The sequence below is a fragment of the Saccopteryx bilineata genome, chromosome 4 (assembly GCF_036850765.1).
Source record: "Saccopteryx bilineata isolate mSacBil1 chromosome 4, mSacBil1_pri_phased_curated, whole genome shotgun sequence".
NCBI classification, from domain to species: domain Eukaryota; kingdom Metazoa; phylum Chordata; class Mammalia; order Chiroptera; family Emballonuridae; genus Saccopteryx; species Saccopteryx bilineata.
Genome location: NC_089493.1, coordinates 275,820,221 through 275,843,516, shown reverse-complemented (window position 1 = coordinate 275,843,516; position 23,296 = coordinate 275,820,221). Strand labels below are relative to the sequence as shown.

Below are 23,296 nucleotides of genomic sequence, written 5' to 3'. Positions count from 1 at the left end.
TTTCCCACTTGTGGTCCAGGTGTCTCCAGACTGAACACTGTGCTCCCAGGCCCTTGGAATCTTTCTGACTCAGGCCATATTACTGTTAAAATGGGTTCTGTGTTTGAAATCCCATAAGACCATGAGCTACTGGTGAGCAGGCACTGTCCTGTCATCATTGTATTCCCAAAGCCTAGTTCAGGGTCCAGACACACATGGGGTGGGGGAGATGGATAGAAGATGGAATAATGGATCAATGAATGGATTGATGGACGGATAAAGGATGAACAGATGAATCAGTGGACTGATGAATGTATGGATTGATGAAAGAATGGAACAATATGAACAACTAAGGAACCGCACGAAGATTTGATGTTTCTCATCTCCCTCCCTTCATGTCTGTCTGTCCCTATCTGCCTCTCTCTCTCTCTATCTCTATCTCTGCCCCCCCCAAAAAAAAGAAAAAGAAAAAGAAAGAATGGAACAGTAGATGAAAGGAAGATGAATGATAGATGGACGGTGGGATGGATGGAGAATTAGTGTAAATGATTGGCTTTAGATGAACTCAGGTATCCTGTGTGGGTAGACCAATGGCCCCTTTCTCAGGAGAAACTTAGGGCAGCTCCTCAAGTGGTACAAGAGCAGCTACAGCTTGGGCACATTGAACCATCTAATAGCCCATGGAATACACTTCCATATTTTGATCTTGTTGCCTCCTGGATTATCAAGGGGCATAGGCGACCCTTACAGCTTATAGGTTTTGAGCCTCAAAATTATTGTTGTTCCTTTTTTCAGAGGATCAACAACAATGGCTCTGGGAAACTTCCACTAAATGGCAAATCACTCTTAATACTGAAACTGTCAACTTAGATGAACTCAGGTGAAAATCACCTAGGATTCCAAGATGATTATCATTGTGTTCTGAGTAAATCCTAGAGATGCCAACATTCCCTGGTTCTTCAGGCCAAATTAGGGGTGACAGCCCTTCGCAACAGCTGCCCTCATATGGTCGGGACCCTGGCCTAGTTCAGCAAAAGAAAGAGCCGGCTGCTGGCTGACCACCCACCATATTCTCCTACTCACTACTGCGGAAACTGTTCCCCCTGAAATGAACAATGTAGCTGCTGACAGGACGCTGCTAAGGCAGTTTAACAGTAACATCTGAGAAAGGGACTTTGTGAATCATCCAGAATTATACTCGTGGTTTTTAAACTGAAAGTCTAAATTAGGAATTGCTGAAATGCCTGCAGAGCCTAGGGAAGCAGACTAACTTAGGGTTTCTCAATCTTGGCACTGTTGAAATTTAGGGCCAGGTAATTCTGTGTTATGGGGGCTGCCTTGGGCATCATAGGATGACTAGCAGCATCCCTGATCTCTAACCACTAGATGGCAGTAGTGTTTCCCCTTTCAGAATTATGACGCTTAAAACTGTCTCCTGATACTGCCAGATGTCCCTTGGGGAGCCAGCTCCCCCTTAGTTGAGAAGTTGTGGTCTAAATGAACAAGAAGGACTGTGGGAACCCTTGGAAGCCATAATCCTGCCGGAAGAAGAGCTGCTACTCCAAGCACGGCCATGGGGGAAGCAAACCCAGTGCTGCCAGACTTCTGATTTTTCCAAAGATAATAGAAACCCAGACTTTTATGTGAAATCTAACCATGTTTAAGTGTGCAATCAAGTTTTAAAAAATTTAAAGGCTGCCTGACCGGGCAGTGGCTCAATGGATAGAACGTTGAACTGGGATGTGGAGGACCCAAGTTCGAAACCCCAAGGTCGCCAGCTTGAGTGCAGGCTCACCAGCTTGAGCACGGGGTCACCAGCTTGAATACGGGGTCACTGGCTTGAGAGTGGGGTCATAGACATGACCCCATGGTCACTGGCTTGAGCCCAAGGTCACTGGCTGGCTTGAGCAAAGGGTCACTCACTCTGCTAAAGCCCCCTGGTGAAGGCACATATGAGAAAGCAATCAATGAACAATTAAAGAGCCGCAACAAAGAATTGATGCTTCTCATCTCTCTCCCTTCCTGTCTGTCCCTATCTGTTCCTCTCTCTGACTCTCTCTCTCTGACTCTGTCAAAAAAAAAAAAAAATTTAAAGGCCATGGAGGCTTATCTCTCCTGTGGCTTCAGGAGCCAGAAGCGGGCACTTTCCGTTGTAGACGACATGTTTAAGACAGAGTGGCCGCCACTCCCCGACCGTAAGAGATGAACCAGCTAAAAGAGCTGCTACAAAGAAAAGTGGCAAACTGGATGGGGCTATACAGATGGCGAGGGTGGTGAGGGCAAGCAGTCTGGGGAGCGATGGAAAGCGGGCACTCGGGAGTTAGCAGGCCCTGAGTTCAAACCCCAGCGTTTCCTTGCTGAGCCTCAGTTTCCCTATCTGCAAAATAGAGCTGGTAACAGTCATACCTGCCTCATGAAGTTTATGCTGGGGGAGATGATGCAAGCAGGGGGCCTGGCCCAGTGGGTGCTAAATAGTAGATGAACATATAGGTGGGGAAATAGGTGGACGTATAGGTGGGTAGATGGGTGGTGGGTGGGTGGGTGGTAGCCACTTGGAGTGAGTTTAATGGTGGCCCACAAAAATTACCTATATGTCCATCTGGAACCTGTGAATGTGGCCTTATTTAGAAAAAAAAAAAAAGACCTTTGTAGATTTAATTAAGTTAATAATCTTAAATGAGATCACTTTGGATTAACCTAGTGGGCTCTAAACCCAACAACAAGTGTAATGAAAAAACAAGAGGAAAAGACACAAAGGAAGGCGAAGTGACGACAGAGGCTGAGATGGGAGCGCGGCGTCCATCAGCTGAGAAACGCCAGCGTTATGGGCACCACCAGGAGCCAGGAGAGGGACCTGGGCTGGATTCTCCCCAACAGCCTCCAGGAGGAACCAACCCTGCTGACACCTTGATTTTGAACTTCCAGCCTCCAGAACTGTGAGAGAATCAATCCCGATTGCTTTAAGCCACCCAGTCTGGGGTGACTTGCTTCAGCATCCACAGGCAGCTAATCCACCACCATTTATGACTGAGGAATAAAAAATGGGTCCCCGACCCACGGCACGTATACTACCAGGTGCACACAGGATAGATCAACTTTAAAACATTTTTTTTTTTTTTTTGCATTTTTCCGAAGCTGGAAACAGGGAGAGACAGTCAGAAAGACTCCCGCATGCACCCGACCAGGATCCACCCGGCACACCCACCAGGGGGCGATGCTCTACCCCTCCGGGGCGTCGCTCTGCCATGACCAGAGCCACTCTAGCGCCTGGGGCAGAGGCCAAGGAGCCATCCCCAGCGCCCGGGCCATCCTTGCTCCAATGGAGCCTTGGCTGCGGGAGGGGAAGAGAGAGACAGAGAGGAAGGACGGGGGGTGGGGGGGGGGGTGGAGAAGCAAATGGGCGCTTCCCCTATATGCCCTGGCCAGGAATCGAACCCGGGTCCCCCACACGCCAGGCCGACGCTCTACCGCTGAGCCAACCGGCCAGGACCTAAAACATTTTTAATAGTTTGGTATTTATTCTAATTTATTAGAAATAGTACAACCAGGGCATACAGTTAGCGATTTTATGGAAATTGTTGTTTAAGACAAAGCCCAAAGCAGATGAGCTGTAGAAATCCACCCTGCATAAAAATATTCTGCCAACAATAATACAGATGGGACCTGGAAATGGCGTCAATTGCAAATGACTGGAGTCTGGGAAATGGATCTAGTCTGTGCGTGGGAGTGTCTTTGAGCAGGGGTGCTGGCACTAGCGGCCGGGGAGTTACATCCTGGTCCCGTCCTTAGCAGCTGTGTGACCTGAGGTTCTGCCATCTGAAGGCCCATAAAAACACCTACCTCATAGGATCGTCATGAGGATTAAATGCACAGCACCTAACCACAGTCAGTGCTCAGTAAACATTATTGCTATTATGTCATTATTATTCCAGTCCTACGCTGTTGCTAGCTGAGACCTGGGTTGAGTATGTCTCCGATACTGAGCTCCAGGAAACAGAGGGACATGGTCACCTGGAGCCTTATGAAGCTCTGGAGTTGCCAGGGAGATTAGCAAGTACCAGAGAGGGGCTGAAGACCTAGTAGCTTCCAAACCGCCATTCTGTCTTCGAAAGTCATCAAAAAAAACCTGAAGGGAGCAGAGAAGTGAACTATGTCTCGTGGTGGGATTCTGCATATTTGATAATGATGTGAGTCTGCGTTTTAGACTACACTGTGCTCCCTCTAGCCTTGGCTCCCATCCCTTGATGCTGACAGAGATTTTTAAAAGACGTTAAAGGACAAAATTCACCAAAAAGAGAGCACAGAAAGTTACAACATGGGGTATGGGGGTCCACAAGACCGAAGAGTGAGCCCCAGCTCCACCAGTAACTCGCTGTGTTCCTTGGGCAAATTCCTCACTTCTCTATGGCCCAGTTTCCTCATCTGCAAATTGGGGCTAACAGCAACCGCCTCCCAGGGCTGTTGTGATAAAATAACACATAGAAAGCACTTAGAGTATTGCTTTTCCTGTGGTATCTTCCCTTCAAATAGAAACACTTCCACATAAGCCAATGTTTCCCTAAAACAATTTAAATGGCCCCATCATTCTCTTTAATAAGATCAAACAACAATTTAATAAATCCTCTATCAATCCATATTTTAGTTTGTTCCAGTTTTTATTATTTAAATAAAACTGGACATTATGGTATATTAAAAAAAGGGGGGGAGTAGATTTATTAAATGCCTGGCACATAGCAAATACTTAATTATCAGCTGTATTTTTTTTTTTAAGCAAAAGATTAGAAGCAAGCTGACTTGTGTCCCAAATAAAATGAGTTATTCTTGGAGAGCCATGCTATTCAGAAAGGGATGCTGTTAACATTGGACTGACGTGGAGCCCCGGCCAAAATCCACAAACACCGTCCATTTGTCAACTGATCCATGGAACGTTCTTTTTCTGGGCACCAATTTATCTCAGGAGGAACTGCCCCTCCCTATAATTGCATTTCAGCAACCTTAGCACTACTCTGGGGCTCCAAAGAGGCGTGGGAAGGAAGGGAAATTTTCCACAACCTTGCCCTGGTGTTCCCAAAAGAGAAGAACCTTGAACACGGGGGCACATCTAACGCAGAAGGACAAGTGTTTCTTGAAGCACAGTGTGGAGACCAAGAGTAACTCTATGAGCTGTCCTAGTCTCAGGAGCAAATGGTCATTGGTTGATAATATTAACCAATATTGGTCTTGGTCATTGGTTGATAATATTAACCAATATTGGTCTATCACCGGAATGGCCTTTCCAGGAAGAGCCCAAGTAAAACTGCTACCTCAGTTATTCCCTCTCCCATATCCTCTGCCCACATGTTCCTAATGAGGCCAACCACCTCTCTAGAGGTAGAATGGAACAGAGACCTAACCTACCCAGAGTTTTCCACAACCCTGGATACCATGAGTACATCAACCTAGGGCAACCAATAAAAGTCAGTGATACGCCATTTAGGAACTCAAACAGAGACTCCATTCTGCTCTTTTCTGTTGGACATAAACCCAAAGTATGTAAGGGCTGGAGCTGCAGCAGCCATTTTGCTGCCAAGAAACTATAGCCTACCTAAAGTCAATGCTGCTGAAAGACCAGGTTCTAGAGACATCCTTTGAGTCCCTAGAACTCACTGTACCTGAAACCAGTATCCCTGAACTTTTCAGCTCTATGAGTGAATCATTTTCCTTTTTGTTGAAGACAATTTGGGTCATTTGTAACTAAAAGAGCCCTAGCTTACGTGGTCACTTTTTAAAAACACCAATAAACCAACTACAATAATATTCATTTTCCTTCTCCTCCTTTTTGAGGGGTAGGGGAATTCAGAGAGCAGAAAAGTATCCTGATCGGAGAAGAGTCCCTAACCGGTTCCCGTGGAACCAAGAGCATGAATCCAGGTTTCTGCCGCAGCCCTAGACTCTAGGTGTGAAGACTTACACAGCTGTTCTTCTTCATTGAAGCCCATGATCCCCATGGCCTCCAAGGTTTCCTGGAACATCTCATCGTCCTGGGCAGCAGGGATGGGTACATAACCATTGGAGAGGAATGTGTAGTTGCTGAAGCCCTCCAAAAGTAAGTCATCTGGAAGGAGAGGAAGATGGGGTGTGGTCAGGAAGGCACTTTACTACTTTGAACATGAGACGGGAATCTGGTCAAGGGTCTGGGCCATCATAATTTCTTATCCTTTCCTAAGGCTTGGATGGTTTAAAACCTTCATCATCTCATAGCGGGCTTCACCAGCCTCACACAGTGGTGCAGGTGTTCACTGCCCCAGGGTAGCTTGACTCCACTGACTGGGCCATGACCCCTAACACGGGGCTGCATTTACCCAGAAGACGGGACACTTTTATCTCAATTGCCCAAAGGCACCCTGCCTGCAGGAACAGAGATGTCTGAAAATTTAGACCAACCTTTATTCATCCACTCATTAAATTTCATAAAATAAAATCATACATGCACACAAAATTTTAAAATCAATTACTACCAAAATGTTTATAATAAAAATACCATTCTCTGTCCCATTTCTTCTCTAACTCCTACCTAAGTCCACAATAACTGCTTTTTATCTCCTTTAGCTGCTTCTTCTGGTAGTTACTGCAATCTCTACATACAATAAGCTTACATTATATATATATATGTATATATATATACATATATGTTTACATATCATATATAATAGGCTATTTCTGAATATGTCAAAATTAGATATTACCTATTGACTTCTTACTGTGGTGGATAAAGATCGAGCTCTCTAAACACCACCCTCCCTGTCCTCCAACTATTTCCAATTGAATCAATAGATAAAGTTTATACCAGAGGTTGGCAAATCTGGTCTGCTGGTTGTTTTGTAAATAAAGCTTTATTTGAACACAGCCACTCCTGTTTCTCCGTCTACTGTCTATGGCTGCTTTCATGCTACAAAGGCAGAGTTGAGTAGCTGCCACAGTAGCCTTGTGAGCCGTAAAGCCTAAAATATGTACTACCTGGCCCTCTAGTAAAAACACTTGCCAACTCCTTGTTTATATTGCTCTATTTAACATCGTTTTCTGTAAGGTCGCGGTTACATACCTTTGTGGGTCTTCAGCCACCATCCCTCTATCCCCCCAATTTATAATTGCTTCTCTTTTTCTTGTTTTTATAATACTCTCGAATACATCAAGTGACCTATTCCAGATCAAGCTTTAATTAGGCTGGATTTCATTATACTTTGGGAGGGAAGTCAGCGTGATGCTTTTATTTTAAAAGTCTATTATGGTCCAAGTCACTTGGAAGCTAATGGCAAACTCAAGGTTCAATTCACCCAGGATACCAGTCAACTCAAGCTGCTGGATTAATTGAAACGTCTGATTAGACTCACAAGGAATGGGGGTCTTTGCCAAGACCTCATTATCCAGACTATGGATATATTTTTAAATATTTTTATTTTCTCTAAAAACCTAACCTCAGATCTATCGTCAAGAATACAAATGATTCTTAGGAATTTTAGTTGTTAGCTTTAGTTTATCCTTGCCCAGTTTCTGGATGACTAGCGACAGAGCACAAAACTGAACTTCAGTTCCCAAAAACCAAACTGTTGACTCTGGTGCTAAACAGAAGGAGAAGGGATATAAACATCTCTCCCCCACACCCCATAGTATTTTCACTGTAGCTAACTGACCTATTTGCGGGTGTATGGCATCCATTCAGCATCTCCCCTTTTATCCAAAATTGCTCCAGACCACCAGGCATCAAAGAGAAGAAAAAATGAATGCTGTCTCCCCTAGTGGCGGCATACTGCACTACACCTAATACCTGACCAAAGTAACTAACCCTGGGCCACAGTACGGACAGGAAGCCAAGTTTGTACTGTTCTCCTAAAGTTTTAGACTTGAACTTGGTACTGGAATGTAGACCATACCATGTACCTATATTCACTGGAATATTCCTTTTTCAGCGAGGTTATTTATATACTCCTTAAAGATTAGTAGATTACTACATGTCTAGAACGTATTATTTCCTAACGGAATGTGGCATACAGTATATTGTTTTTACATAAAAATTTTTTTCGTCTACAACAGAGATCAACATACCTCCTGTTTTGCTTTGTTTTTAATTTTTTAAAAGACTTTATTCATTTTAGATAGGAGAGAGAAAGAGAGAGAAGGGAGGAGCAGGAAGCTTCAACTCCCATATGTGCCTTGACCAGGCAAGCCCAGGGTTTTGAACTGGCGACCTCAGCATTTCCAGGTCAACGCTTTATCCACTGCGCCACCACAGGTCAGGCTCACACCTCCTGTTTTTGTAAATAAGGTTTTATTGTCATACAGCTATGCCTGTTGGTTTCTGCATTGCCTACGGCTGCTTTTGCATTGCGTACAACGACAGAAACTGAGCCGGCCTTCAAAAAGCCTAAAAGATTCAGTATTTAGTCCTTTACAGAAAGTCTGTGGAACCCTGCCCTACAAAGGCCACTCGAAAGTCACCTTCAAAACATAAAAACTAAAAGTGCTTAATTCCCCTTCTCCTCCAAATTACTTAAAAATGTGTATCTTGTAGGCCCTGGCCGGTTGGCTCAGCGGTAGAGCGTCGGCCTGGCGTGTGGGGGACCCGGGTTCGATTCCCGGCCAGGGCACACAGGAGAAGTGCCCATTTGCTTCTCCACCCCCACCCCCTCCTTCCTCTCTGTCTCTCTCTTCCCCTCCCGCAGCCAAGGCTCCATTGGAGCAAAGATGGCCCGGGCGCTGGGGATGGCTCCTTGGCCTCTGTCCCAGGCGCTAGAGTGGCTCTGGTCACGGCAGAGCGACGCCCCGGAGGGGCAGAGCATCACCCCTGGTGGGTGTGCTGGGTGGATTCCAGTCGGGCGCAGTTGGGCACAGTCGGGCGCATATGGGAGTCTGTCTGACTGTCTCTCTCCGTTTCCAGCTTCAGAAAAAATACAAGAAAAAAAAAATGTGTATCTTGTATACTTGCAAGTGTTAGAAACTGGCAAATAGAGTAATTGTCTTTCTCCCTTCCTGGAAGGCACAGATTGTAGCTAACTGAACTTGACATCTTCAAGTGTAATTGGACTTGGTTAATTATCGAATGCCTAATTGGACTCAGTGTCTTCTTTGTCACATAGTAGGAGCTCAGTAAATGAGAATGACGGGACAAAAGCCAAACTCACTCACTGAGAGGAGGGGGCTGGACGCACCTGCCACCCAAAGATCGTGTTCTTTTTCTGGTGGGATCTCAGACTACTTTTCATAGCTGATCAATTGACCCCAGATGATGGTGAGAGGAGGGCCGAAACCTCCGACACTTGTCCTGGCTAGCCACTTACTTTTCATCTTCTCCTTGGCTCCAGCAATCATATAGTAAAAGATATGGAACGTCCGCTCGTCCCTGGCTTGGCGAATCGCCCGTGACTTTTCTAGCAGATCTGGTTCAGGAGGAGTTAAGAATTCTGGGGGTGCCACGGTGCTTCTTTACAGGAACCTTCCTCCCCAGTCCCTGTCACATTAGCTGCTGGAGGAGAAATCTCCAGGACCTGGGAGAGGCTCCCTGGAGTGTTCTGAGGAGCCGTAGGGATGGGCCAAGTCAAGCCATCCAAGCCTGACTCACAGCGGTTGACCTTCCGGTTCTGGCTCACAAACCCAAAATGAGAACACTGGGTGCACCTGGCAGTGCCCCAGCCCAGAGAGAGTGAGGGGAACAAAGGGAAAAGGAAAAGCATAAAAAGACGGGAGTCAAAAGATCCCAGCTACCATCGCCACCTCCTCCTCCACAGAGAGAGCTATCTTTGGATATTAGAGTAAAAATAATTACCACTCGATGCTTCAGTAGTCCCTCTTCTAAGTGTTTCATACACACGGTCTCATTTAAACTCCACAGACTATCCTGGGAGGTAAGTGCAAATAGTATTTGCATTTTCCATCTAGGGAGACTGCAGCTCTGGGAGGGACATTACTTCCCAAGAGTGCATAACTAGGAAGTGGCCAAGCTAGGTGGCTGTGGTGGCCAAAGCACCCCAGCCAAGGGGCTGGCTGAGTGGCCTTCACCCAGCGGACTGGCCTTGGAAGAGAGACTGTGAACATGTCTGCTAATTAATCTAAGGGAGCTGTTCTGCCATTGGGGCAGGGGGTTGGAGACCATTAAGGATGGTGGGGAAGGGTACACGGGTGATTGGGCTGCGGTACCATATGGAATAAACAGACAGACTATAAGTGGCCTCTCATGGCTCTTAACAAAGGATAACTAACCACATCACACCCACCACGTGTCATAGGCTCACGCTGGGCCAAGCACTGTGCCAAGGGCCATGCACGTCATTTCACTGAACACAATGCAAGTACAGCTCCACAAGCAGGTGCCGTCTTCATTACCATTTATAGGTGGCAACACTGAGGCCCGGAGAGGTGAAGTGACCGCCCAAAGCCCCATCGCTAATATGGCAGAGCTGAGACCTGGACTCAGTCAGACCCATGACATTCCAAAGTCTATACTTTCTTATCCAGGGCACCAAAATGCAACCAAAACACTCCCCTGGGTCCTGTCACTGTCAAACAAATGCTCGACAAGCAGCCATGGAGCTATGATAGCCCTGAGCCTGAGCAGTGCCTGTCATGCTTCCATGCTGATCTCCTGACCCCCAGATAGGGGCACCAAGTCCAGAAACTTCTCTCTTGGCTCTGCTCCACCAGCCGGTTCTCAAGAGCTGCTCTGTGTGTCCTCTGCAGCATGGCCGTTCCTCTGGGAAAGCTCCGTTTCTGCCAATTTCCTGTCTGTGGGCCGGAGCGGGTCACAGACCAGCTCTCTAAGAACAAGGGGTCCTGAGCTTGACCTTGAACCATGGCTTGAAAAGGATGAAGTGAAGATCACATAATAGCCTTACTCTATCCCTGGCATGATTCTGAGAGCTTTATGTGAATTAATTAACTTTATTCTTCCAATACCTCTAGGAGATAGGTATACTATTATTATCCCCATTTCACTGATGAGGCACAGAGAGGTTGAGTAACTGGCCCAAGGTGGCTCAGCTAGGGAGAAGTCAACCCAGAATCAAATGCAGGCTGTTTGGGGTTCAAACCCGAGTGCCACCACACCATAATGCCTGCTATTAAGGGAGAAGGACCCTCAGGAAGATTTGTTCTAGAAGGAACTCAAGAGATTGGGGAGAGTGTGGCAGCCCTTGTGCCTTTCTCAGGCCCCGAGCAGGAGGTGGGCTTGGCAGGGGTCTCACATGAACCAGGCTCAGCAAAGGATACAGGTCTCAATGTTGGCTCCCACGATGTAACCAGTGACGTCAAAGTTGATGCGGATGAATTTGCCCTGCCAACAGGAAAGCACAGGTCATGGTCAGTTCCCCAACCTCAGCCCCTCAACCATTCCTGCAGACAAGCGGGCAGGGAGATGGCAGGGGGCTTTCGGGGGTGCGGGAACCCCCCTGCCCCCAGACTCAAGAGTCTCACAGGGCAGCTCGCAGCTGGGATGGCCCAGGGCCTCACTGAACGCCACTTTCACACATCAGTCTCACTCAGCTCTTGCAATGAACTGCAATCCATAATAACTATCCCCATTTGAAAGGTGGGAAAACTGAGGCTGAGAGGGCTGCCCAGTTAAAGAACACTCTAGAGGTAGAGCCGTAAGGAGAACGCGTGCTTTGCCGCTTCCACTGTCGGTGGCTGGAGGGCTCTCTCCGTGCTGCCCACCCAGAAACATGCTGGCTTCCCCACAATGAGTCAGGCCCAGGTTCGTCCAGATGCAAATTAAACCTGCTCTTTGGGACAGGTGAGCCCGAATAGTGACTGTAGGAACCATGCTATCCAAGCAGGCCCTGCAGAGGGGGTTCTGCGGGCAGGGCGGGGCTGTGCCCCCCACACCCTCGCCCTGGGGCTCATCTGATCTCTTTACTGGGAGAAGATGCCTAATCCACCTGCCTCTGCCTCAGCTGAACCGCAAAACCACCCCACAGCCCTGGCCCTTCACCTACTTTATCAATAGCTGACAGAGGGTCGCATCCTTTCCGCCCACCATGAAGTGCGTGGTGGGAGGGGTTCACCTGTGTGGACCAACCCCCCACCCACCCCGGCTTGCCCGGGCCTTGACAGAACCCTCCCACTTCCTCCATCAGGAAGTGAGGCAATAGAATGATCGGGATGACAGTGACAGAGAACCCGCTGGTCCTGGGTGCCATCCCTCTCCTTCCTCCCAATCAAGCATGGGCACCAGTGAGCGGAGGACATTTTCAGGGGCTAGCTTTGAATTTGCTCTCATTTATGATGTCTGGAAACTTTGTACTAGGTGGCAACACACCCATTCAGTGCTTCTTGGTGGAGGCAGCACATCTGCCACAAGGATTTTGGAAATCTGGGGGAGTGGCCGATTGGGATGCCACACAAAGGTGGCGCGACTCCTTCTAGTGTACAGCAGCCAAAGGATACTGAACATTCTGCAATGACCGGGAGAATCCCAGACACCAAGCCTTGTCCACATCCGCTATGACTTTCAAATGCCCCATCTGACATTCACGGAAGTGAAAAACCTGTTTGTAATTAGTTGACCTAGAACCTAACTCTGTTTTAGATAAAGAAAGACACACAAAAATTTTAAATGTTTGTTCTAATACAAGAATGTCACAGCCATGTAACTCTAGGGCACATTGTTCTTTGGTTCAGAGCTTTCCCAAGAGTATGTCATCATTTTGGAAAATCCCATCACATGGCATCAGTCACCCTGTGGCAGTCTGCATTTGTGGCTGTCACGGTCCCAGTGATTCTGGGCATAACTGTCTCACTGTGTCTTCTGAGGTCATCTGGCCTGAGCACTGACATGCTGAAATGCACATTTTAACTATGAATTGTTTTGTTTCTCCTTCCTATGACAGTTCAGGCATCATGCCGATTTGTTTTCACCTGATGAAACAGTGAGTGACGGTGTCTACACCCCGGAAAGGGAACATGGCACAGTTACTTGTTATAAAGAGTGGGTCTTAGCCCTGGCCGGTTGGCTCAGTGGTGGAGCGTCGGCCTGGCGTGCAGGAGTCCAGGGTTCGATTCCCAGCCAGGGCACACAGGAGAAGCGCCCATTTGCTTCTCCACCCTTCCCCCTCTCCTTCCTCTCTGTCTCTCTCTTCCCCTCCCGCAGCCAAGGCTCCATTGGAGCAAAGTTGGCCTGGGCGCTGAGGATGGCTCTGTGGCTAGAATGGTTCTGGATGCAACAGAGCAATGCCCCCTGGTGGGCAGAGCATCGCCCCCTGGTGGGCATGCCGGGTGGATCCCGATCAGGTGCATGGGGAGTCTGTGTGACTGCCTCCCCGTTTCCAACTTCAGAAAAATACAAAAAAAAAAAAAAAGAGTGGGTCTTGAGGGTGACAGGATGAGGACTGCCATGTGCGTCTAGAGGAGACAGGGATGCTGGGCAGAGCAGCTCCAAGGGGCAGAGCAAAGGTTTTCATGAAGAGTTTTTCACAGGGTCCCATCCCAGCAAGTGACAGTTCAGAGGGACCTGCAGATCAGTAGCAGCCCCCAGTCATGTGACATCCCAATCAGCATCCCTTCCAGAATCCTCAGTCTTTCCTCAGAATTCCCTCTTTACAATACCTTTCAGACTCTCCTGTGGGAGCCATCGTGTAGTTTGCACAGCAACATAATCTCTGTCTCTGTGTCATCGGCCACCACTTTCAGGGTTTTCCTGCCTCCATTAGGCTCAAGTGAGAAAGGAGAGGCCCTTGAGCCCTAGGGAGGCATCTGTGGGGAGCGGCACCTCCTGTTCTGCTGACTGTCGGCTCCCCACCAAGACTACCAGCTTCATGAAGACTGGAACCACATCTGAATTGTTCTCCAGGTTCCAGTGTCTGATATATAGTAAGTGCTTAATAAAAATTCACTGAGCAAGTGAAAAAAATAAAAAGACAATGGTGCATGTAAAAATGCCTACCAGAATGAGTATACACAGTAGGTGCTTAATAAATGTCTATAAAGGATGCATGTGCCTGGTACTTCGTAGGTACTCAATTCATGTTTTGTCAAATAACGAAATGAGTAATGGATCTAAGTGTGCAGCACATACTAGGTGCTTGTAAATATTTATTGAATCAATTATGAATGTCAAGTGCCTAACTGGGTACCTAGTACACAGGAGATTCTCAATGAATATTTGTTGATGAATACTGAAGGGAGGTAGGGAGGGAAGAAGGAAGGAGGGAAGAAAGGAAGGAAGGAAGGAAGGAAGGAAGGAAGGAAGGAAGGAAGGAAGGAAGGAAGGAAAGGAGGAAGGGAGGGAGGAAAGAAAGAAGGAAGGAAGGAAGGAAGAAAGGAAGGAAAGAAGGAAGGAAGGAAGGAAGGAAGGAAGGAAGGAAGGAAGGAAGGAAGGAAGGAAGGAAAGAGTGGCTGGAGCTTTTGCAGCGTTGTTAGGTCAAGGCTGAAAACAGAGCAAACTGTTGTGATGTCTGCCTCTGTCCCTTCCATTTTAAACTCCCTCTGCAAACACATACTCATCTTTCTCAAGCAAAAGATGACACCACAGGACCCGAGCCTTCTGCAGAAAACCCACATGGCTTTGCTACTTACGAATCGCGAGGAGTTGTCGTTCTTGACCGTTTTGGCATTGCCAAAGGCCTCCAGAATCGGGTTTGCTTGGAGAAGCTGCTTTTCCAGCTCACCCTAAAATTCATTCACATCTAGTTATTGGAGAAAGAGACCCAGGCACTGATAGTGCTGCCCCAGATGGAATTTGTCCCAAAACTTATCCTTTAACCCACAGCTCTCTCCATCCTATCTCCTACCCACTCTGAGACCCCAGAGATAATAATCCAGATTCATTCAAGGGGGTCCAGAAGAGGAGCAACTGGCTGAGCTCTGCCTGCTAGGACTTCTGTTCCCCAGGAAGGCCACTTTTTTCCTTGGTGGGGCCTGCTCATTCACGCCATGTCACTGCCACTCAGAACTTCAGCCCTCCCCACAGGACCAGGATGTCATTTCCACCGCAGCGAATGGCACTCCGTGGAGTAGTGCGGGGCACAGCACGCGCCACTGCACATGGTGGTCCCATTGCTGTTTACATTTAACAAGCAACCGTCTTCACGCTAAACCACTCCTGAGGGTTTTAGTGCCATTATTATTTTTTTAAGTTGCAATCTTCCCTTCTGCGGGACTAGTTTCCTGAAAGCGCCTGTGGAAGACAAGTCAGGAACGTGCAAAATCCACCCACCAGGGATACTTTTAACCAACTGCAGAACAAAGCTTCAAAGCAGGTTGCCTGAGCTCCATTCATCAGGTTAAACGCAGCTGAGACCGGACACAGCCCGCGGGCCCCCTCTTGGGGGATCTCGTGCACAAAGGCAGTCATGTGATTAATCGTGGCAGGAAAGGGCCAACGGGGTCAGTCATGCCGGGAAGCGAGGCGCTTGCTGGTAGCCTAGCCCCCAGACACGGTGGCTGCAGAACGGCCACAGGCCTCCCTGGCCAACCTCCTCCTCCCGGACTCGGACTCGCTAGGAAGTTGTGAGTTCTCAGGGTTTTCTCCTTGTTCTGTCTGCTGAAGTCCCTGTCCCATTTTTTCAGGAAGTCAGGACTGGGCTACAAAGAAGCTGGGGAAGGTTCTGCGAGGGGGGAAGGGAGGGCACCGCTCTCTGCCTGTCACTCTTACACCAGGAGGACACTGTGCAGCTGTCCCTACAGGGGCCACACAGGGAGCCACTCTTTATTTACGTGTTTCTGCACATGCCTTCCTCCTGTGTGGCTCCCAAAGAGGAGGAGACTGATGTCGTTTCTGTGAAACCCCAGCCACAAGTGGAGGCCTCTGGAATTGGGACTTGTGGAGATTGGTGCTGAGAGTGACAGCTTCCCATGGTTAGTGGGACTCAGTCTACACAGGGGTCTCAAACTCAACTCAGCATGTGGGCCACAGAGCAAGATCACAGCCGTTCGGCGGCGGGCCGCACTAGGTCTACAAAAGGCAACTGTTATGCAACACTTTTCAGTGTCACAAAACGACCAGAAACTGTAGTTCGTGGATTAGTCTGTGGGCCGCACAAAATTGTTCGGCGGGCCGTATGCGGCCCGCGGGCCGCGAGTTTAAGACTTCTGCTCTACAGGGATCTCTCTGTCAATATACACTGTCCCAATATCCCACAAAAAAAGTTCCCTTTCTAAAATCGAAATTCCAGCTGGTGGGCCAAAATGTCCCTCTCAAGGGAGCTTTAAACATGGGGGTCTGGTCTGAACTGCTCATTTTATGGACGAGACTGTGGCCCAGAGAAGTTAAGTGTCTTGGCTGAGGTTGTACAGGGGCAGATCCCAACTAGATTCCTGATTCTCCTGGTCTAATTCAGATGGATTCAGTGTGGTCCTCATATACTAGGACCCCTGGGGTCTCTTCCAGGCTGAAACCTACACGCCAGCCCCCCAAGCTCTGCATTAGACATGAGTTTACATAGGCTGTGTGTCGCATAGCTGGGGCCTTACCGTGCCACCGAAGCTAGTGCATCGCACACCCCGAGACTCCCGTTCCTGGAGCCTTAGGTCAAGCGACCAGCATGCAAGGAGAGACACACACCGCACACACATGCGTGAAGACACACCGTGCACAGGGGACAGGGCTCGGGGGAGGAATCCAGGGATGGTGCAGGGAAGGGGGTGGGGGGAAGACATGCCACAGCAGGGCCAGTAACTGACTGCCAGTCAAGCCAGGGAAGCTTTAGGGCCAGACAATCCTAAAGCATTCAACCAAACGAGTAGACACCTCCAGGGCGTTCCAGACAAGGCCACTGGCAGTGGACACGTTGGTGGGGAGGGTTGGGGTTCATTCTGAACTGGGGAAATCCCTTACAGGCTGACGGATGACCCTGGGGATTCCAACAGGAGTCCTACAGGTGGCGAATGCGCCCCCCGCGCCCTGTGCTGGCACCAGACTCCCGCTGGACCATAGTATTTTGGTGCATTTGTTGGTTTGGGTTGTGAAACTTGGGGGCCTCGCCCATTCTACCATCGGCTATGGGGCTCAGTGGGTGCAACAGGACCATGCAGATCTAAATACACTCCGTGCCTCCCGTACACACCAGGAAAACACTCTGTTACTCACGTAGGCAAAAGATGGGCCTTGCTGTGGTTGAACAATACAGTATAAAACAAATGTCGGTTACTTCATTCACACGTCCATGGGGAGGGGGGCTGGAGAACACATGATCCCACCCCCGGGCCGCCTGCACTCCCCAAGGTAACTAGGACAGCAGCAACTGCTCTTTGATTCGAGATCTTTCTCTCTGCTTTGCTCATTCCCACTTCTGATTCCTTGTAGACCCAGATGTTTCAAAGGTTTCTGTAACTGCAGGGGCTGTGGTGGGGGGTCTTTAAGACCCTGTCGGGCGAGATGCTGTCTGAGCTGGGTGTACATGTGCAGAGGGAACAGTGCCTGGCACGTGGTCGGCACTTGATAAAGAGTGGTCGTTATTATTAAGTGCTATGGTTTCTTGTTTGGACTGTTCCAGGGAAAGGCAAGGAATCGGGAAGCCGTGGTTAACTGGCGTGCAAACTTTGGGGCCGTCTCTCCTTACACAGCATGCCAGGGACAGCTCGGAAATGCTGGACCTTGGGGTTTCTGCTTTTCTTTGAGGGAGCAAGGTTCCTGAAGCTAAAACTGGTGCCCCTCCCAGAGTTCTGGGGTCCTCCGGACAAGCTGGTCTCTGTTATGGCTGCTCCAGAGTCACCTCTGAGCGCCAGAGGCAAGCCCGGGAATGACAGGAACCAGTGGCACCCAGCCCAAGGTCAGGACTCCACCCTGCCTTCTCTCCAGCCCCAAACCTTCAGACAGAGATGCTGGAAAGTGCTTCAAGCAGCCCCATTGCCTGCCCCCTCCTCTGGGACAGGTGAGGCAGGGCTAAGACAGATTGGCCCAAGAAGGGGTCGTTCTAGAAACCTGCTTCTCCTTTTCTTCCAAGCCCTTAGTCAAACTGTGGCATTGTGGGGCTGTATGTACGATTATTTGATGTCTCTCTCCCACATGTCTGGAAGCTCAGGGACTGGAATGACAGCACTTCTCGGACTCACCGCCGGAGCACATTCCAGCAGGGCGGGCACACAGCAGAGTGACTGTGGGCTTCCGTCACCGGCACTGGACCAAAGCCCACGTGCTGAGTGACAGCAACTCTCCCATCCCCTGGGCCCCCATCAGAAGGACACATGGAGGAATGGCAGAGGTGCCACGCCCAGGGGGTTCCCAGTCACAACGCAGTGGTTCCCAGTCAGGTGACTGCCCCCCCCCCCCCAGGACAGCTGGCCATGTCTGGAGACGTGTTTGGTTGTCATCGCCGGGGGAGGAGTCGCTACCAGCGTCTAGTGGGTCGGGGCCGGAATGCTGCTAAACCTAAGTGCACAGGAGGGCCCCACAGCGCAGAATTATCTGGTCCAAAGTGACATAGGCGCCTCTATGGAGAAGCCCCTCCGATGGAAAGCAGACTCCTCGCTGTGGCGGGGAGGGGGCTCGTTCCATTTCACAAAACAGGACCCCTCCGATGGTGATCCTGGCTGTGGCAAGGAAGCACCCAGACCCAAACGTCACCACCACCACCACCACCCCCCAGGTAAAAAAGACCCCTCCTGGGAGCTGTCGCAGGAGGGAACAGTTAACCATGGACCTGAGTGTTTACAACCCAAGGCCTGGCCCTCGTAACGGTGCTTGTCTGTAACTCAGGCAGGCCACGAACCTGGAGACCCATCTGCTGAGGCACAGCCACTGCCCAGGAGCTGCCACTCACCGTGATGCTGGTGTCCTTCTTGCCCTTGTGGGAGGAGGCCACCACGGCCAGGTACTGGATGACTTTCTTGGTGTTCTCCGTTTTCCCAGCTCCAGACTCGCCTCTGAAAGACACGGGAACGGCGACCTGGAGATAACCCTCTGCAGGTGTTCTGCGGGGACCTTTCTGTGGCTCCATGCCACTTGTCAAACGGGGAAACTGAGGCTCTCTGCGGGCAAGCGACTTGCCCTAAGTCACATCGTTGGCAGAGAGTGGGCTAGGCCTCAAACCCTGGACCAATATCTTCATCTACTTCTCTTGAGAGGATGCAAGAAAGAATTCAGATGAAGAAAGAAAAACCTGAGTTTTCCTACCAAGGTCCAAACTTAGGTTTACTTGGAACTAAAAAAAAAAAAAAAAAAAAAAAAAAAATAGATTGGGTTTTTTAGTGCGGGTTTTGGTTCATAACAAAAGTGAGTGAGAAGTACACAGCGTTCCCACATCCCTCCGCATCCCACACACGCACAGCCCCCCCATTATCGACATCCTCACCAGAGCGGCCCATGTGTCACTGTCAATGAACCTAAACACCACTATCACCCACAGTCCATTGTTTTTACCTTAGGGCTCATATGGAATAGTTTTACTGCAAATTATCTACTTTTAAGGTATCAGCACCTTTGTGAGAGATGAAAAAAGCAAGCAAGAGGCAGCTTACATATTGCTCAGAGTATCAGGACCAGAGGGGACACTTTAGAAGTTCCCTTTCCAGGAAAATGGGCAGATGTAAGCCCCCTTCAGTCTCTGGGGCAACCCACTTTGATTTTCAAGTGGCTAAGTATCAAAGGATAAACCGGGTTAAAGTAACTTATGCTAAGGTGTAAATGACTGATAAGTTTAGATCAGCAGGGCACTGTCTTATCAAAAGAGTATGCCTAAAAATAAGAATATAAGGGTACACTTTCTTTCTTTCTCTTTCTTTCTTTCTTCTTTCCTTCTTTCCTTCTTTCCTTCTTTCCTTCCTCCCTTCCTCCCTTCCTCCCTTCCTCCCTTCCTTCCTCCCTTCCTCCCTTCCTCCCTCCCTCCCTTCCTTCCTTTTCTTTTTTCTCACCAAGATGGCCTTCTTGGGCCAGCTCTCTTCCTTGGCCACCAGAGATCATCACAGTGTGATTGTTTCATACTGGAGTTCCAGACCCTGCCTCTGACTCCAACCATTCCCAGTGAAAGAGAAGGATGGGGCCTCAACCTTTCCTTCTCATCCTCTCCTCTCTCTTTCTTTTTTTTTTTTGTGTGTGTGTGTTTTCTTTCTTTGCCTAGACTCTCTCATTTCCTAGCTCACTGAATATGCTGAAATGCAAGCGGTAACTTTTTTTTCAGTCTGGAAAAGAGCTTGTCCACCCCGAGGTCAGCTCTGGGTCCTCCCTGCTGAACCAGTGCCACCAGCACTAGTGCGGTCCCTGCTCTTCTTCCTAATTAGGAAATAGAGAAATTAATTTGCTCTGCCAAGGACCTGTTAATAACTTTGCTCATGGTTTAAAAAAAAAAAAGAGAGAAGAATAAAGAAGAAAATGTAACTTTAATTGCTGGACCCAATCCTACAGTCCCTACACTCCAGAAATCAAGTGTCTGATCTCCAGGAACAAAGAAGCATCCCCCTAGCACTGTCCTCCCCCTTCCCAGGGGTCCTTATTCCCCACGGCCGCATTATTCCACGCGGCCTCAGAGGCACTTTGTAAAATGGGAGTGAGAGGTAAAACTAAGTTCAAAACAAAAAAAAAAATGTCTTTTTTTTACATTTTAAGGAGAGAATGAACTTGATATAGGGGAGCGGAGGCCCTGTGCTCATTGTTTCATATACATTCTCTCCTTTACCTCCGTCCCCCAATCCTGAAGGTAGGAAGTGTCGCTTATGTGTTATTACAGAAGAGGAGTGCCAGCCCAGATTGGGCAAACAACTTGCCCTAAGCCACACATCATGGTCAGGGCTCAGTCAGAATGGAAAATCAGGTTTCTGATTCCAACGCCATCAGGACTCTTTCTACTACATTTTAACAAGTTATTCCATGACACAGGCCCAACCCTCTAGGAATGTGCTTGCTAGGGCCAGAGAAAGGGTTGGGGAAAGAAATTGGTATTTGTTGAAGGGCTACTCTACACAGGCAATCTGTCCATATAATCCTCCCAACAACCTAATGAAGGAATTATTGACTGTCACCATTGCCCACCTGGGGAAACTGAGGCTCAGAGAGGTTGAAGTAAAGTGTTCTAGGCCCCAGCTGCTCCCCCTATTACACAGATAGGAAGGGGAGAAGAAGTGATTTGGACATGCAGAACCCATGTTCTTCCCACTACCCTTTCATTTTGAGACATGAGAGAGGGGACTAGAATATAGGAAAGTCCAAGCAAAGCCCTGACCTCACTTCACCAAGAGGTTAGTCAGACATTCTGGGTGCCACTCAATCATTTACACCTTAGTGTGAATTATGCCATCAGGCTAACATTAGAACACTTGATAAACGTCCCCTCAGACTGAAGGGGGAAGGTTCTGATCGGAGCAAGAGGAAGGAGAGACGGTCTTAGTGTGGCAGACCACTAGTGGGTGGTCCTAAGCCCATTCCAATCCAAGACAAGAGGCAGGACAGCAGTGTCCATGGTGTCCCCAGATCACTACTGCTCATCCTCCCTCTCCCACGGTTTCCTCATTTTCCATCTCTACCTGCAGCCTCTCCCACCTCCTCTCTTCTACAACAAAGACAACAGCATGACCGTGACCATGGCCTGGTCTTCCACCTTGCAGGGGAGGTGAAGTGGTACACAGACTCTGGGAATCAGCTTCTCCCCATGTGGGCTGCTTGGCTCAACAGTTTCCAAGTTCTATTGATAAAAATAAATTGTCCTGGGAGGTTCTGCCAAAGAAAACACTGCGAGCTCTAGGCTCATGGGTGTCTGGAGATTGATATGCCCAGGGCTGCTTCAGAAACATTAATCTTTACTTTTCTGACCCCTGAACTCTGGAGGTGAAAATGCCTTCCTGGTCAGAGCACCCTAAACATCTGTCCTATTTCTTAGGGGACTTGGAGCCCAGATTCCTGCTCCTGGAGGAAGACCCAGATTCATGACTATATATAGCCTTATGGCCTTGTAATTGCCCCCCCCTCCCCCCGCCACCACGTCCTTTGAATCAGTCCAGCCCCAGTGGCTGGAAGGAGCTTTCCAATGGCTGCTGACCCTTCAGCCCCATGCAGGGCAGGCTTCGCAGCCCATAGGTGTGCAGCCTGTGCAGTCCTACAGAGATCGCTCTGAGGAGGGCTCTGTGCTTGATTGGACGCTCTTACAGCCATCTAAAAATTCTTAAATTTTTTTTTAACAGAGGGCAATGCATTTTTATATGACATGGCTTTATGAATCAGGTAGCTGGTCCTGGCTCCCAGGGCTGGACACCATTTCCATGTCCATTTCAGCTTGTGGTCTTTCCTTGGTAATAAAGCCAAACTGGCTCTGAATCTCGGAGCTGTTCAGTCCCTGGTCCTCATGTGATTCCCACCCTTGCAGATGGCATGATCCTCTGGCATTTGTGCTATCCAACTCCTACATACCCTGCAAAGCCCAGTTAAGCACTGCCCGCATTCTGAATACTGCCTCCAGCTCACCCGGCATAAGAAACACCTCCTTCCTTTCAGCATCAATGGGCAAAATAGCACATGAGCCGCAGGACCTGACAGCCTAGGTTCAAACTCCTGCTCGGCCCAATCTATGTGGCCTTGAGCAAGTCATTTAACTACTCCCATGCCTCAATTTCCTTATCTATAAAGCGGGTATAATAAAAGTACTTATGATTATTATGAGTATTAAATGAGTGAATATATATAAAACATTTAGAACAAATCCAGGGTATAGATGATGTTACGGTGAGTTGTACACTTGAAACCTGTATGATTTGGCAAACCATATCAACCCAATAAATTAAAAATTAAGTAAAAATATAAAGTATAAAAATGTTAGCTATTATCACTTTTATAACCATTTCCCCCTAATACTTATGTATTCTATTTATATCATTACCTTCAACATTCAATTCATACTATCATTGAAATATATTATAAATTGTATATTTTCCCAGTATTTTAGCCAAGTGCTAGCAAACCACTTTTGTAAAGGGCCAGATAGTAAATATATATTTTAGGCTTTGCATGTCACACATTCTCTGTCCCAGCTACTCAGCTCTGCCTTGTGGCATGAAAGGAAATGTATAAACAAATGGGCATGTTATAAAGTTCCAATAAAACTTTATTTACAAAAATACAGTCAGGGGCGAAATGTAGCCCGCTGGTCAGAGTTTGCTGACCCCTGGCTGAAGTCTTCAGCTCTTTCCTGTCCATTTTAGATTCAAGTTCAAACTTGTCCCCAGGACCTAGAAGACCCCACACACCTCTCTCTGATCTCATGTGCCCCCACTCTCTTTCTCTTGTAATCCACCCCCCTGTACACACACACTTACCCCTCGAACACACAGCTCCCTCTCGACCCGGGGCCCCTCCATTACTTGTCCCTCACACGGGGCCTCCGATGTGCTCATGCTGGATGAACCACATGCTAGGCCAAATAGAACGCAT

General features: G+C 48.5%; 1 protein-coding gene across 3 annotated transcripts in view; it reads right to left on the bottom strand.

The window, feature by feature from the left end:
• Positions 1-23,296, bottom strand: part of MYH11 (myosin heavy chain 11) — a 132,507-nt gene that overhangs the window by 43,366 nt on the left and 65,845 nt on the right. For 2 of the 3 annotated variants that reach the window (XM_066274771.1, XM_066274773.1), the window contains exons 5-10: positions 18,705-18,807; positions 17,033-17,053; positions 14,521-14,613; positions 11,218-11,281; positions 9,294-9,392; positions 5,930-6,073 (exon numbers count right to left, since the gene is read on the bottom strand). In XM_066274771.1, coding sequence (XP_066130868.1) covers positions 5,930-6,073; positions 9,294-9,392; positions 11,218-11,281; positions 14,521-14,613; positions 17,033-17,053; positions 18,705-18,807 — 524 coding nt within the window. The remainder of the gene's footprint in view (positions 1-5,929; positions 6,074-9,293; positions 9,393-11,217; positions 11,282-14,520; positions 14,614-17,032; positions 17,054-18,704; positions 18,808-23,296) is intronic. The other variant, XM_066274772.1, reaches the window with a different exon arrangement.